At 39.1% G+C, this 16,681-nt stretch overlaps 1 protein-coding gene across 2 annotated transcripts in view; it reads right to left on the bottom strand.

The window, feature by feature from the left end:
- Window positions 1-75: 75 nt before the first annotated feature.
- Window positions 76-16,681, bottom strand: part of FAM155A (family with sequence similarity 155 member A) — a 685,452-nt gene continuing 668,846 nt past the window's right edge. The window contains exons 3-4 of one of the 2 annotated variants that reach the window (XM_021714744.1): window positions 2,918-2,963; window positions 1,140-1,205 (exon numbers count right to left, since the gene is read on the bottom strand). In XM_021714744.1, the coding sequence (XP_021570419.1) occupies window positions 2,941-2,963 (23 nt within the window). In that variant the 3' untranslated portion in view covers window positions 1,140-1,205; window positions 2,918-2,940. Of the gene's footprint in view, window positions 1,206-2,917; window positions 2,964-16,681 lie in introns of both variants that reach the window. The other variant, XM_008062563.2, reaches the window with a different exon arrangement.

The raw sequence follows: 16,681 nt of genomic DNA on the forward strand, positions 1-16,681 counted from the left end.
CCTCCCTCCCTCTCTTCCTTCCTTCCTTCCTTCTTTCCTTCCTTCCTTCCTTCCTTCCTTCCTTCCTTCCTTCCATTTTGTTTTCAACATAAAAATATGTTAACTGTCTGATTCCGCTATTATGGAGAGCACTTGTTTGTTCAGCTAAAAAGGAACCCCCGCCAGGCCCCCTTGGCTCCACTCGGTTTCGGGTTTGTGCCACAGTGGCTCAGAGGTCCACCAAGCGTGCACACCCATTCACTGTGGGTACACAGACAGAAGCAAGCGGATGTTGTCTGCTTAGGGGACGAGAAGAGGGCGAGGAGGGAAGGAAGGGCCGGGAAAGGTGTTGGTTCTGTGGGGAGAAGGGAGACTTGGGGAATTTTTTTATTTTTTATTTTTTGTTGTTTTCTTTTTTTTGTCTTTTTTTTTTTTTATTATTTTTTTTTTTGTCGTTGTTTTTTGCTATACCATGAGGTCATAGCAATCATTCCTCTAATAGAAACTGACAGGACATAAAGACAGAACTACCTGATGAACACACACAATGACTAGAAATAGAGAGAGAGAGAGACAGTGAAAAGACTTAGTTTACCTCTGAGAAACCATCCCCCAAAAATAAATCCTTATTAACAAGTGCAAAAAACCAACAAGGAAACCCAAACCAAAACGAAAGCAAATAAAACCTCCAAACATTAAAACACAGTGTATAAAATGGTGTGAGAAATTGAAAGTCACTCTCCAGCCTTTTAGTCAAGAAAAAGCTGTGGTTGTGTCCTTGTTTGGATTCAGGCCCATCTTTTTGAATTTTACCCTAGAGGCCTTTGCAAGAAGTAATCCGAGGGTAAAAGCACCCAGTGTCGGTTACGTTGGGCAGCAGTTGCCTTCTTCACGGTGGGCCAGCTGCCGCTCCGGCGACCCTTCGGCCTTTCCTTACTCCTCGTTGGTGGTGTTTTCTTCCAGCGGGTTGACGCCTCCCCAGCCTAGTCCCGTTGTGTTCTGTGCGGCAGAGGAGGCTGTGAGCACTGTGTGCAGGAGAATCAGTACAAGCACACACAGTCTGAGTCTGCTGTTGCACAGTCTGGTTGCTGATGACACTGTGAGCGACGTCCTGTGACAGGAGTCACTTTTCTCCACCGTCCCTTTGGATGGGCTATTTGCTGGTTCTTCCCGCCTGACGTCACAGCATTCTGGTTCATCGTGGGTTAGAAAGGTTTCATAAAGCCCTGTGGGAAGAAGACCGCAAAGGGTTAGAAGGAAGGAAACACACCCGGGGGAGGAGCTCATAGCAGAATGAAGCTGTCACTTTAGCGTTCTGATGCACAAACTCTTACAAGCAGTTAAACATACTTCAAAGGAAAGTCAGGTCCACCCAGTTGGGACAAATAGCCAACCACGGTCTCAACCCAGTACCGTTAAGTGTCTTCAGATGGTTATTTTTTATTCCCGCCAGTCTTATCCCGAGGGTTCTTGGTGGTTGTGATTACAGAATAAAAGATTTCATTAGGTCAAAATCAGAACTTCAGGTTCTGGATCAACTTGGAGACCAAGTATATCCAGCCATTCTCTTTTCTTTAACAGGAATGTGATTAATTGATGCAATATATAAACAAACACGAACTAGTTATGCTAAGTGACATGGGCAACCAATCATAATGTCATATCTATAGGAATCACGTTTCTTATCATTTTCTCTCATAAGTTTTATATCCTCCTATCTGGATTAATAGGGAAAATCATCTATGCATCCAATGATCAGGTCACTTTAATTTATTTGCTGAATGTTTCTCTTATTTTTCTCCATTGACCTGCTACAGATGACTGCCCAAATTGAGGCCCTTACTGTCTTTTGCTTGGACCATCACAGTAGGATTCTCTCTGCTTTTAGTTTTCTTCTCTTCCAATCTATTCTACAACTTTTGCCTTTCAATAATGGTCTGTCTCTCTTTCTCTCTTGCTCTGTCTTGTCTTTGATCCTTGCTGAATCCCTTCTTTTTTCTTTTATCCTCTGATAATACACACCGTGCATATTTTAAATAGATAAATGCGTATTTTAAAACTGTTGCAGTGACTAAAGAAACTGTATATCTATCATCTTTCCAATCTTGTCCCTTGTTATGTTTTATATAATATTTTAATGTAGCTGTGTAAGCCATTGTGTTTTTTTTTTTTTTTTTTTCATTTGACTGAAACATTTTCTCATGGGTATTGGAGTGCTTTCTACATAAATTTTGTCATATTAATCTCATGCTTGAAAAACTAAAAATGGGGCTAGTAATAGAGTTGGTGTAAGAATTAAATGAGATTTTTTAGGGGTTTTTTTCATGTAAAGTGCTTGGCTCAGTGCCTAGCACTTAGAAATAACTTCAAAAATCTGGCTACTGTGAATAATAATAATCATCAGTGGTCTCTCATTGTTTCTACTTATATGATAAAATCTAAAGTCTTTCCTCTCTCTATAGACTCATTGCTCAGTGCTCCAGCAATCCTGAACCACAGGCACTTCCCATATGATCAAGTCCGTGTCACTAACCAAGCTAATCTTTCTTCCTAAACTTTCTTTCATCAACTCATCTGCATAATTCTCACTTGTCCTTCAAGTTCAGCTCAAATGAAACTCACTGTGAAGCCCTGGGCAATGAGTGCATTTTGTTTATCTCTTCAATAGAGGAATGATTATTATTTTCTTTGATCACAATCTCCCACTTATATGTCAATTTCCTAATTCATCAGTCAACTTAAAAACATAAACTACACATTTTCAGCATTGCATCCATGATATACAGTGGAATGCCTGAACAAAATACTTAATGAGCATTTATTACATGAATAAACTCAGCATATTTGTTTAATTAAAAAGAATCTCTCAAATAATATACTCTTCCATCTTCTGTTTCTTTTAAACAAATGACCAAGATATCCTTATAATGATGCTTACAATATTCATTTCTTCTTAGGCATTCAAAGGTAAACTTCACCTTCGCCTAGGTAGAATATGAAAAAAAAAAAAAAACTGAATTAATGAGGTCTTCAGCTCTGGCATTTTTATTGTATGATTTTTTTTCATATAAGATACTTCACTGGCAAGCTAATCATTTATTGATGTATATGTTTCCAATACCATAGTCTACAACAAAAAGTTTTATGCTAAGATTATAAAAATAGAACTCTAAAGTTAATTTTAGATTAAATTTTAGAATGTTAATCAGAATATGTATAACAATGTTATCTAAATAATAAATTCTCTCAAAGCTGTTCAGCAACTGGCTTGCTGATTTATAACAAGTCATTGCAGAAAAAAATAGAGACAGTTCATTCAGGTCAATAAATGAACACTTCTTGTTGCCTATTAATATTCTTTCTTTTTCTCCTGCCCACCTTTTTTTTTTTAGCAATGTTATGCAGATTTATGAATAACATGCACATATATTAAAGATAAAGTAATAGTGTATTTCACAAAATAAGGAAAAAATTCTCCACTTCCCCCATCTCAAATTCCTTCTTCTCAAAGGCAAATATTGGCACCTCTTTTAGCTGTTATGGTATTTGGCATCATTTTCGAAAAGAACCATGTTTTATGCTCTTTTTGATTTCTCATTTTTAGCATTATTGTTAGATTCCCCTCAGGAAATGTAGGACTAAATTATTCATTCTCCTCCTCTTTCCAGAAAATATACTTCCCACTGAACTATCGTCCATCCCTTCACAAATAATAAGTTCGATATTTCGCTTTTCCTTTCCAGTATTAGGATGACATAGATACAACTCATAGTTCAACCACAGAGTAAGCTGCTTTTTCCTTCATGTACTACATTTTTTCTCTTCCTTCTTTCTTTCCTTCTTTCCTTCCTTCCTTCCTTCCCTTTTCTTTCGAGACAGAGTCTCACTCTGGAGTGTAGTGGCACAATCATGGCTTTCACTTCAGCCTTTAATTCCTGGGCTCAAGTGAGCCTCTCACCTCAGCCTCCTGAGTAGCTGAGTCTATAGGCATGTACCACCACCAAGTCTGGCTAATATATATATATTTTTTTCTTTTGGTAGTGATGAAGTCTTGCTATGTTGCCCTGGTTGGTCTCCAACTCCTGCATTCTAAGCAGTCTTCCTGTCTTGGCCTCCCAAGGTGTTCAGATTACAGGCATGAGCCCCCATGCCAGGCGGTGTGTGAAGTTCTAATATATAAGCTGTCATTCGCCAGATTTGTTCAAGCATCGCTCCCGCATTTGGTTGTCGGACTTATGGAACCTGTCCATTACTTTCTGTGTGTGTGTGGCTTATTTCTCCTGTTTCATACCACTTCATCCCTTTACTCTGTTTTCTGAAGCATTTGGTGAGTTTCCTTCTGTACTGATTTTACTGAATTTTGCTTTTTTCCTTATGATTATTCTTTCATGTCATCTGAACATTGCTTTTTTGAAGTGACTATTCTCATTTTATAATTACTACACACACACACACACACACACACACACACACACACACACACACACACAGTGCCAAAAAATTCATACACATTTTATGAAAGGAAAAAACTGTATCAAAATAGTAATAATCGATATAGACCTACAATAAAAGATGCATACTAGTCACATTTGACTTCTGCAATTACAAGAGGGCTCAAAGTGACTGCCATCAGCGTCCAGACACTTCTGATGATGGCAAACTAAAAGTAATATGCAGAGAACATCTCTTAAAATGTGTATACATTTTTGGCACCCCCTGTGTGTGTATGTGTGGGTGTGTGTATTTTTTACTGCTCTGAGATATTTGGGATACTTTTATTTACTGTGTTCCATTCCCTCTTTGAATGGGCTCTCTTTGTTCTGTGTTACTTTTTTCACATGGGAGGGAAGGCTGTGCATTCTGAATTGTCTGCATATATTATAAAAGCACTGGAGGTCTGGACACCTAGCTAGGGGCGTCCTGTAGGATGGCATACCTGAGCTATTTAGGTGGATAACCTTTTAAAATGTGGTCTTTCAGGTTCATCAGATTCCCCAGCAAAGTCTATTCCAATATCTGTCCAGGACAGGATATGCCAGGCTGCGAGTTTTCTGAGAGCAGATGGGAGGAGGACGACCAGCCTGGGGACATCTCAGTGTCAGCGCAGAGACTCTGGTTGAATCAGTTCGAGGTGGGTCTCCTGCCTTAACTCTGCCTGGTGTTGTTGTAGAGTCTGACAACCCTTTCTTCATCATCTCCAAAAAATATTGTTCTCTTTTTGTAGGGTAAATGCAGAACATCTGCACCGTTCCCCTGCCCGACTAATAACTGTCTTATGACGGGAAGGATGGCCCCTGGCTAAGGTCACCCTGTAAGACACCCATATCTGTAAACTCGAGACAGTTTCTGAGAGAAACCATCTTTGTTTCTTCTTGCCATGCCATGCGTGCTCTCCGTCCCATGCTGGGGATGTATAATCTTTCCCCACGCCTATTGGATTACACTGACTGGCCACCATCAGTTGTCTCCTATAAGTAATAACATACCCATGTCTTTTGCAAACTGTCCTCTGGTTAATTTCTTTGGAATAGGTCAATGTTACACCAGCACCCTTTCTGATTTGGGGCTGCTGTGATACACTTCTGCAAGAAAGGTGCCACCAGTCTCTAGAGTAGGGACAGGGACTGGGACTTGGGAATCTGAGGGCTTCTGAAACAGACTTCCACCCAGTTCCTTGTTTGGCCTTTTCCTCCCCGGTGTCTCCTGCTGTCAATCTCTGTGCCTGGAGAGAGACTTGGGTGTAAATCTGGTTGACTCTCTGTTTCCTCTCTGCTGTTTCAATATTCTTTTTTCTAGGTTTCAGCAAATCTTTAGCATGCATCAACTTTCTTTCCAGTTCCTAAGAGGTTTTGGTTGTTGTCTCCTTATCCATTCTTCTGTCCTTTTGAATTTATGCCTTAAAACAATGTCTTTTCTGCTGGGACCACCTAGAAAACTTTACTGCCCCCTGCCTTTTTTTTTTAGAAGCATCATTCTATCTGTCCTGAGCTTTGATAGATGCCTGTTTCTCTGTCAGATCCACTTCTGAATAAACAAGGACATACAAATTTCCAAGGTCATTATAATTATTATTAGTATTGCCTTATGTACAGAAAAAAAGTTTTTTCACCCTGAGGCCCCTTAGGATCTGTGGACACTCACTCTTCCAGCTGAGAGTGTTGCCTGCCGATGGCTTTCACCCGAATGCCTCCCAGACATGACCCTTGACTGAAGACAGCAGCCTTTCCTAGGATTTCTCAGCTTTGTGAATACGGGTCCCCCAAAGCCCAGCCCACTTGACTCAAGTCATCTCTGAAGGGTCATCCCAGCTTCAAGTTCTTTTCTTCTGTCAAATTTTCCTTTCTTCACAGGTATTGTTCTTAAGAGTTTTCCTCAAAGAAACACCTGCCTATAGATACCCTGCTTGGGACTGGTTACCTAGGAAAGCTTTCCTTTAGAAACCAACACTCCCTATAATGTCTTTTTAAAAAAGAATTACTTTTTTTAATTTTTAAAATTTGTACTATAATACAATAGAGACGAGATCTCACTATTTGTCCAGGCTGGTCTCGAACTTCTGAACTCAAGTAATCCTCCCACCTCAGACTCCCAAAGTGCTGGGATTACTGGTGTGAGCCACTGTGCCTGGCCTCTATAATGCCTTTTGCAGCAACCTGGATGGAATTAGAACATCATCCTAAGTGAACTAACACAGGAACAGAAAATCAAACACTACATGTCCTCATTTATAAGTGGAAGCTAAACTAAGGAGATGCATAGACATAGAAAATGTTATAATGGACATTGGAGACTCAGAAGAGAAAGCATGGGAGGAAATGGAGGGGCAAGGGAGGAAATGGAGGGGCAGTGTGCAAAGGTAGGGGTAGTGGGTACACTTAAAGCCCAGACCAAATACTATTTGTAACCCCTAAAGTTATTGAAATTAGAAAAAAAAGAGAAACTAACACTTCCTCACCATCAGAGGACTTACAGGAACATATTTTCAAAGGAAAATAAATAAGATCTCAAACAATAACCTCATTGCATAAATATATAGGTGACTGGGTTAGAAATACACAAAAGCACCTTTTCAGGTCGTGAAAGGACTTTCTGATTCATTTTGCTCAGAAAATATTCTATTTGAAATCTATAATGAGTTATTACCTGCTGTCTGACATAATACGACCAACCTCATGAAGTTTTTCTGAGGATTAAATTGTATAAACTTACATAATATTAATCATTCGTGTTATAGATTGGGGTGAACAGTAGAATTCAAATTTATTATAGGGAGAAGTTTAATGTATTTTTATTTTATTATTATAAAATGTTACCCAAGCTGGAGTGCAGTGACACGATCATGGCTCACTGCAGGCTAGACCTCCTGAGCTGAAGTGATCCTTCTGCCTCAGCCTCCCAAGTAGCTGGGACTATAGGCATGTACCACTGTGCCTGGTTAATTTTCCTTTCCTTTTTTTTCTTTTTTTTTTTTTATAGAGACAGGGTCTTGCTATGTTGTCCAGGCTGGTCTTGAACTCCTGGGCTCAAGCAATCCTCCTGCCTTGGTCTCCCAAAGTGCTGCGATTACAATCATGAGCCACCATGTCTGACCAGGAAGGGCTTGAAACAGCTAATTTAAATTATTATTATGATGATGATCTCAGTCTAAGCTACTCATAGAAAAACCCTGCTTTTCACAGCTCAAAACAATTATTCAAATGTGGTCATTCACATATTATGTAAGTGCAACAAAGTCAGATAACCCGAGAAAATCCATAGGATAAACACACAATGTTATTGAAATATAATCCTTCATAATCCAGTAATTTTTTTTTTTTTACCATATTTAAATCCAGGGATATATGAGACTAACTTTTTGAAATATTAGAGTTAGAAATATACTTTATATACTTTTACAATTTCTGTTTACAAGTGCTTAAAAAACAAAAAAAGTAACACAAAACGAAGGGGAGACTGGGAGAAGTGACTCACACCTATACTATCAGCACTTTGGGAGGCTGAAATGGGAAGACCGCTTGAGGCCAGGAATTTGAGACCAACTTGAGCAACATAGGGAGACCGCATCTCCACAAAAAGTCAAAGAAATTAACCGGGCATGGTGGTGCATGCCTGAAAAATCACCCTAAATCAGACTTCATTAGAATGAAAAAAAGATAAAAGAAAAAACTATTTTATTAATGTACATACACATATGCACACATACTTCATGCATATAATTTACAGATTTTCTATATAAAATATATTTAATGTGAGATTCTTTTTTATTTGACTTGTTAGTATTTATTTTATATCTTGTGTATGTATTACCAAGTAAGATTATGTACATAATGTATGTATATTACATATAATTTACATATAAATTAGCAACTTAAAAATGTTTTTACTCTCTAGAACAGTTTGTATGGTGCAGAATTTACAAAGTGTTTGGGATACATTTTTTTCCAAGGTAATTTTCACAATTTTTTCCATTTCTTTTGTGGTTATTAATCTATCAAAGTTGTTTTGTGTCAATTTTGATAGTTCATAGTTCTCTTAAAAATAGCCTGTTTAGGCAGTCTTTCTTTGAGAAACTTGCCCATGGCAGGTCTTTCTGCCACGAATCTTCTCTTTTCCTTCTCTTTTTCTTGCTAATAAACTGTTTAAAAATTAAAAAAAAAACAAAAAAACACCTGTTTGTAAGGTTTTAGATTTATTAATATAGAGTTGTACCTAATATTGACTCATTTTGAAATTATTTGTCTGTATATAGCTCCTTCATTCTATTTTACTTCTTTTTTTGTCTTTGATTACACTTGCAAGGTTTCTGTCTTATTTGCATTACAAAAGACAGCTCTTGAACACATCAGCACTAATTCTGTTTGTTAATGCATTGATTTCCTTATGTTAATTTCTTCTTTATCTTTTGTTTTTCTTTTGGTATTTTCTTTCCAACTCTATAGACTTGGATACCACTTTACACAATTAATCATTTTTAATTAAAAATAAAACACGTATTGCTCTAAATTTCTAAGAATAGTTTGAACCTGTTCTATTTTCATATGCTGTGATTTTATGATTCTACGATTGCAATTTATATGTCCTTTTGTATTTAAATGACTAGCACTTGCTGTGTTTTAAGTTTCATTGCTTGATATATTTGAGAACATACTTTTGTCACTAATTTCAAGTTTTATTTATCTTAAGTTCAAGAATATGACTTTTAAAAAGTTGATTTTCTTCAATTGTTTTCTTTTCTTTTCTTTTTTTGATTTGGTGTCTTGCTCTTGTAACCCAGGCTGGAGTGGAGTGGCACGGCCACTGCAGTTTTGACCCACTGGGCTCAGGTGATCCTTTCACCTCAGCCTTCCAAGTAACTGGAACTACAGATGGATGCTTCCAGATCCAGCTAGTTTTTGTGATTTATTGTAGAGATGAGGTCTCACCAAGTTTCCCAGGCTGGCCTCAAACTGGTGGCCTCAAGCAATCCTCTCGCCTTGGCATCCCAAAGTGCTGGGATTACAGGCTGAGCCAATGCACCTGGCCTCTTCAATGGTTTTCTTTGTGTCTTCAAATGTTAGCATTAGCTAACTATGCATGGGTCTCTATTTATGTATTTGGACTTTTCAGACCGTCACCTCGTAAATGTCTCTTTGGCAAATGTGTTATTAGTTTGCTTTATATGTTTTGCTATTGTGTCAGTAGAGACAGAAAATTTATAAATATGTACATGTTTCCCTAGATATCTATTATTAGTCAAGAAAAAATGGCATTGTGTTTATAAAGTATTTTTTTGTGTTTGTTTAGGTTTTTGTTGTTGGTAGTAACCAAAATTTCTCTTATGGGAATATTTCTACACTGCTGGTGGGATTGTAAGGTAGTTCAAGTTGGAAAGCAGTGTGATGTTTTCTCAAAGAACTAAAAATTGAGCTACCATATAACCCAGCAATCCCACTTCTGGGAATACACCCAGAGGAACATAAATCACTCTACCAGAAAGACACTTGAACACATATGTTCATTACAACACTATTCACAACAGCAAAAATACGGAACTAACCCAGATGCCCATCAAAAGAGGACTGAATAAAAAAAATGGGGTACATATACACCATGGAATACAACACAGTCACCAAGAAGAACAAAATCATGTCCTTTGCAGCAACATGGATGTAGCCGGAGACCATCATGTTATGTGAATGCTCACAGAAACAAGATACTGAATACCGCATGTTCTCATTCATAAGCAGGCTCTGATCACTGGTCACATGAGCACAAAGGTAGGAACAAAGATGATGCACACTGCTAAATCAGGGAAGGATGGAGGGGGGATCGGGGCACATGGCCACCCAAGGGCACCAGGTTCACTATCAGGGGTAGGGAAGATCCGCTAGAAACCCAAACCTCACGTGTGCAGCATTTACTTATGCAGTAAATCATAATGTGGGACTCACAACTCATCAACCAACCAACCAACAAATAAATCAAATGAGAGGACCATAATAAAGTATACCATAGACTTAGGTTAAGAGCATGCTATAACCCAATAAATATGTAATCAGCTTGTGGACAATAGCACAGCCATTTTTAGTTTTCTGTCTTAAAACATAACCTGTAACTGTTTAAAGTTCCAGTTATGGGAAAAACTGCAAAGCTTCAACCCCTTCCTTTATCTCACTTTTCCCTTAGCAACATCCAATCAGGTGCCAGGGGGTAATCACCTAAGTTTCCAGATGTCTCTGCAACTTCCCTAGCTAGTGAACCAAGGTCAGCCCGAGTCAGGCTAGCCAATCCTCCACGATTAAGCTGACCACCAGAGGAACTACCCAATTAAATGGTAACAAAACTGGAAAGCCCCCCAAACTCCTCCTCCCTTTGTGTAAAAGCATAAAAGGCATCTGCTTAAGGAAATCAGAGCCTCTGAAGGTACTCTGCTGTGTTGGCTGTCAACAGAGGCCCAGGCTCGAGCTTGTAAATAAAGACCCTCTTGAACTTTCATCAGAATTGGCTCTTGGTGGTCTCTCGGATTGAACTTTCGGCCACTACAAAAATAACCCATGTCATAACTTTTCTGAAATACGTGCTATGATTTTTGTCTCTCAAACAATTTTCCTTCTCCTTCTCCTCCTCCTCCTCCTTCTTTTTGAGTTGTAGTCTCACTCCATCATCCATGCTAGAGTACAGTGGCACTCTCATGGCCACTCCAGCGTCGACCTGCTGGGCTCAGGCAATCCTTCTACCTCAGCCTTCCAAGTAGCCGGAGCTACAGGTGCACGCTACCACGCTTGGCTAATTTTTTGGTATATTGTAGAGACGAGGCCTCACCAAGTTGCCCAGGCTGGCCTCAAGTCCCTGGGCTCAGGCAATCCTCTTACCTGCCTAAGTTTTTTTTTGATTCATTGTAGAGATGAATCATGTTGCCCAGACTGGTCTTGAACCTGAAGGTTCAGGCAATCCCCTCACCTTGGCCTCCCAAAGTGCTGGAATTACAGGCTTGAGCCACTGCGTCCGGCCTGTTTTCCCGCTTTTATGTATGTGAAACATATTTTAATAGCATCCAATTTGCATTTTCTGTGTTTTCTAAGTTGGATTGAGTCTTTCACAAACTGCATTCAAAGTTTTAACATCTGGTGCTTCACAGTGTGACTTTCGGTGACGTTAGGGCCTTTACAGAGAGAACCAAGTGAAGATGAGCATCTTGTGGTGTCCTGAATCTAGTAAGACGTGTGTCCTGATAAGAAGAAAAAAAATGAACACAAAGGCAGACACACGCGGCAGGAAGATAACACAGAGCCCTAGAGAGGAGGCCACATGACAGTAGAGGAACAGAGGGACAGCCTACAGGCCAAGGAACAGACAAGGTGGCCAAAAACAGCCGCTCAGTGCTGGGAGAGGGAGGGAACAGATGCTCCCTTGGCCTCAGGAGGGGCCACTCTGCTGACTTTATTTTATTTTATGTTTGAGCCGGAATCTCACTCTGTTGTCCAGGCTGGAATGATGTGGCACAATCACAGCTCACTGTAGCCTCACCTCCTGGGCTCAGACTAGTCTTCCGCTTCAGCCTTCTGAGTAGCTGGGACTTACAGGCACGCATCACCACCCTGGTTTACTTATTTATTTAAGAGAGACCAGATTTGCTATGTTGCCCAGGCTAGTCTTGAGCTTCTGGACTCAAGTGATCCTCCCTCACTCGGTCTCCCAGGGTGCTGGGATTACAGGACTTGAGCCTTTCTGCTGTTCCGCCCCTCTTCTAAAGCTTGATCTCAAATTTCTAACTTTCAGAACTATGACACAAAACATTTCTATTACGCAACTCTACCCAGTCTGTGGTACTTTGTTATGGCAGTAATAAGAAACGAATATACTGTACATTCATCTTTGAATAGAGATGCTTATCCATTTTTGTCCAGGCCAACTTGAGTGGCCTTTTTTTTCCCTTTCCTTCCTTCCTTCATTCCTACCTTCCTTCTTTTCTCTCTCACCCTTTCTTATTTCCTTCCTTTTCTTCCCCCATCCCTTTCTTCCTCTCTTTTCAATTTGATTACAGTAATGTTATTTGAATATTAGGCAAAATAGATGCCCATTTTTATTCCTTAACGTTTAATAAAAATCATGAAATTTTTGATAGTTGTATATTTGACATGATTCTCTTGCACATTTTATCTGAGGTTCGAATTGTTTTTCATGTTTTATATAGTCTGAAAATATTATACTTTTATTCCTCTGTAATTTTCATCCAGTTTCATAATCATATCAATTTCAATGTTTTATTATGAATAGGTTATTATGTATTATTGATTGATTTAAGCTTCTTTTTTTTTTAGTGACTGGCCTTACTCTGTTGCTTAGGTTGGAGTGCAGTGGCATAATCATGGCTCACTGCAGCCCCAAACCCCTAGGATCAAGCCACCCTCTTGCCTCAGCCTCCCTTGTGGGTGGGACTACAGATGACTGCACCATGCCTAGTTATTTTTTAAAAAAATTTTGGTAGAGATGGGGTTCTGCTATATTGCCCAGGCTGATCTCAGACTCCTGGCCTCAAGTGATCATCCTGCCTCAGCCTCCCAAAGCACTGGAATTTCAGGTGTGAGCCACCATGCCCAACCTATGAACAGGCTATTTTTGTTGCACAGATATTATTTTATGAATTATTTCCATGAGACCACCAGCACTGGTTTCCTATGTTGTCCTCTTTCTTGGATTACTCTTTTGTAAGCGTATAACTTTAGGTAATTTTTCAGATGGGATTTGTGAAAGGTAAAACTTGAAGAGTTCATTGTAGATTCTGGATATTAGTCCTTTGTCAGATGTATAGTTTGCAAATATATTCTCATTCTGTAGGTTTCCTATTTGCTCTGTTGATTATTTTTCCTGTGCAGAAGCTTTGTAGTTTAATTAAGTCCTGCTTGTTTATTTCTATTTTAGTTGTATTTACTTTTGGGGCTTTTTGCCATATGTTATTTGTCTAGACCAATGTCCAGAAGAGTTTGTTCTAGGTTTTTTCCCAGGATTTTTATGGTTTCAGGACTGATGTTTAAGTCTTTAATCCACCTTGAATCAATTTTTGTACATGGAGATAGCAATCAAGATTCAACAGCTATCTCTTTTACCAGAATCATTTGTTGAATAGGTTGTCCTTCCCCCATTGTATGTTTCTGTCTGCTTTGTCAAAGATCAGTTGGTTGGAGGTACTTGGGTTTATTTCTGGATTCTCTATTCTGTTCCGTTCATCCACATGTCTGCTCTTGTACAGTACCATGCTATTTTGGTTGCAACAGCCTTGTAGTATAATTTGAAGTCAGGTAATGTGATGTCTTCAGCTTTTTTCTTTTTTACATAGGATTGCTTCAGTTATTCTGGCTCCCTTTTTGTTCATATGAATTTTAAGATTGTTTTTTCTAATTCTGTGCAAAATGTCATTGTTTTAGTTTGATAGGGGTTGCATTGGATCTGTAGATTACTTTGCATAATGTAATATCCAGAATCTACAAAGAACTCAAATCAGAAAAAAAAGGCAAACACCCCAGTAAAAAGTGGGCAAATGACATAAACAGATATCTCTCAAAAGAAGATATACAGATGGCCAAAAAACATATGGAAAAATGCTCAATATTACTCATCATCAGAGAAGTGCAAATTAAAACTGCAATGTAGCTGGGCTCGGTGGCTCAACCTCTAATCCCACGCCTTTGGGAGGCTGAGGTGAGTGGATTGCCTGAGTCCGCGGGTTCGAGACCCGCCTGGGCAGTGAGACCTCATCTCTACAATAAATAAAAAAATCAGCCGGTCGTGATAGCGCATGCCTGTAATTCCGGCTACTTGGAAGGCTGAGGCGGAAGGATCGCCAGAGCCCAGCAGGTCGAGGCTGCGGTGGCCGGAAGTGGCCACTGCACTCCAGTCTGGGCAACAGAGTGAGACTCCAACTCAAAAAAATAAAAATAAATAAAAAATAAAAAAAACTGCAATGTGATACCACCTCACACTAGCCAGAATGGTCATCACTTAGGAAATCAAAAGCAAGCAAACAAATAAAAAACAGTAGATGCTGGCACAGATGTGGAGAAAAGAGAACATTTATACAATGTTGTTGGGAGTGTAAATTAGTACAACCTCTAGGGAAAGAGATATGGAGATTACTCGAAAGGACTAAAAGTAGACCTACCATTTGATCCAACAAATGGTAGGGGTGTTTTTGGGGACCCCTACTAGGTATCTCCCCAAAAGAACAAAGATGGCTATATGAAAACGAAACTTGCAACCGCACGTACATTGCAGCACAATTCACAATTGCAAAGATCTGGAATCCACCTGAATGCCCATCAGCCCATCAGTGGATAATGAAAATGTGGTCTATATGTACTATGGCATACTATTCAGCTATCAAAAAGAATTATGTTTTTTGCAGCAACTTAGATGGAATTGGAGAGCGCCATCCTGAGTGAAACGAATTCAGGAACAGAAAACCAAACACTGCACGTTCTCACCTATAAGTGGGAGTCAAACTAAGGATCTGAAAAGATACAGATAATGGAATAATGGACACTGGCTACAAAAGAAAAATCACCTATTAGGTACAGGTCGGGGTGGTGGGCACTCTTAAAGACCAGACCAAAAACTATTTGTATCTCCCAAAAGTGTTGAAATTAAAAACCAAAACAAAAGGTGAGGAGTATATATATTTAATTTAAAAAGTTATTCTCCTATTCAAAAAATATTTTGCTTGGGTGTAGGATCTCAGATTCAGATATTTTCTTCTATTAACTTTGGAGGCATTACTTTACTATATCCAAGTGTCCAGTGTTTTGGATGAGACTTCACTCTGTCACAACTCCCCAAACTCTACACCCAGTAAAGCATCGACTTACTGTGGAAACAAGTTTCCTCTAACTCTCATCAGTCTGTAGTACTAAATCTGATGATCTACATCACCTAAATTAAGGATGAACGTAATTCTGGGCATACTGTCTTTCGGCATAAAATTCTCTCCACATGTGAAATGAGAAAGAAAGTTGCTTGCTACCAACATACAATGGTAAAACAGGCATAGGATAATAGTCACAGACATTCTGCTTCAAAAAAGGGAGAGAATGAAAGAGAAGAGGAGACATCAATCCATACCAATTTTGAAATCTAGAAGCATAGATTTCCAGACCTAGGAGGGATCCTCTGTGGTTCTCAGCTACTCTCTCTGGGCTCCCTTCTCAGCCCTCTAAATGATCTTTCCTTTTTTAAGGAAAAGCAGCATGCATTTGTATACGAGTGGTTTCATTAACATGTTTCCTAACAGTAGAATTTGGGGAGGTCAACTGTCTTTCTTCATTTCCTCCTGTCTCTGTTCCTTCCAGTCCCAGTTGGCATTGTTTCTGGCAAAATAAAATTCTCAATAACTTTGTGAAATTCTCATCTATGACACAAGGATTCAGTTCATCGGACGGAGACTCCTCCATAGATCTTTCCTGGATAAACCCTGCTCTATTTTTGTTTACTGCCCAGATAGCTGAGGGGAATCTCTAAATCCCACCTTTAATCTCTTCAAAGAGACTTGTCTAACTTTATACCTTCAAACTTTCTGAGCTATTAGCAAAGTTTATACACCCACATCCTCAGTTGTCCCTCCAGAGCAGATTTTCCTGACAGCAAATCTCTTAAAATTTGTATCTTCTGCCATTTTAGGGGGCTGAGATTCCCAAATCATCAAATCCTAGCTTCTTATTGTTTAACAGTTCTCTTATGTCTCTCTTTTTGCATTTTCACTATAAGCAGCAAAAAGAAATCAGGCAGCATCTTCAAAACTTTACTGGGAAATCTCTGCAGTTAAATAACGGAGTTCATAATGTACAACCTCTACTTGCCATATTACTGTAATCCACAATTCTGCTGAGCTTTGATGACATGATATGCCGTGTTTCCAACTTCCACTACAATGTTCCCCATTTCTTGCTAAGCTCTCACCAGCAGTCTTAAACATCCACATACAGGAGTCCCTTCTAATCTGCAGTTTTGCTTTCTGGAGTTACCTGCAGCCAACCACAGTCTGAGAATATTAAATAGAAAATTCTAAAATAAGCAATTCATAGGTAAACAGTGTGACAAAAATCTCACACTATCCTGCTCCATCCCACCCAGGATGTGAATCTTTCATTTGTCTGATATTTCCACACCGTATTTACGACTCTGCTGTTAGTCTCTTAGTCGACTTGGTTATCAGATTGAAAAAAAAAAATAT

This window comes from Carlito syrichta, unplaced genomic scaffold (assembly GCF_000164805.1).
Source record: "Carlito syrichta isolate Samal-C Ts95f unplaced genomic scaffold, Tarsius_syrichta-2.0.1 Scaffold305753, whole genome shotgun sequence".
In the NCBI taxonomy this organism is placed as follows: Eukaryota; Metazoa; Chordata; class Mammalia; order Primates; family Tarsiidae; genus Carlito; species Carlito syrichta.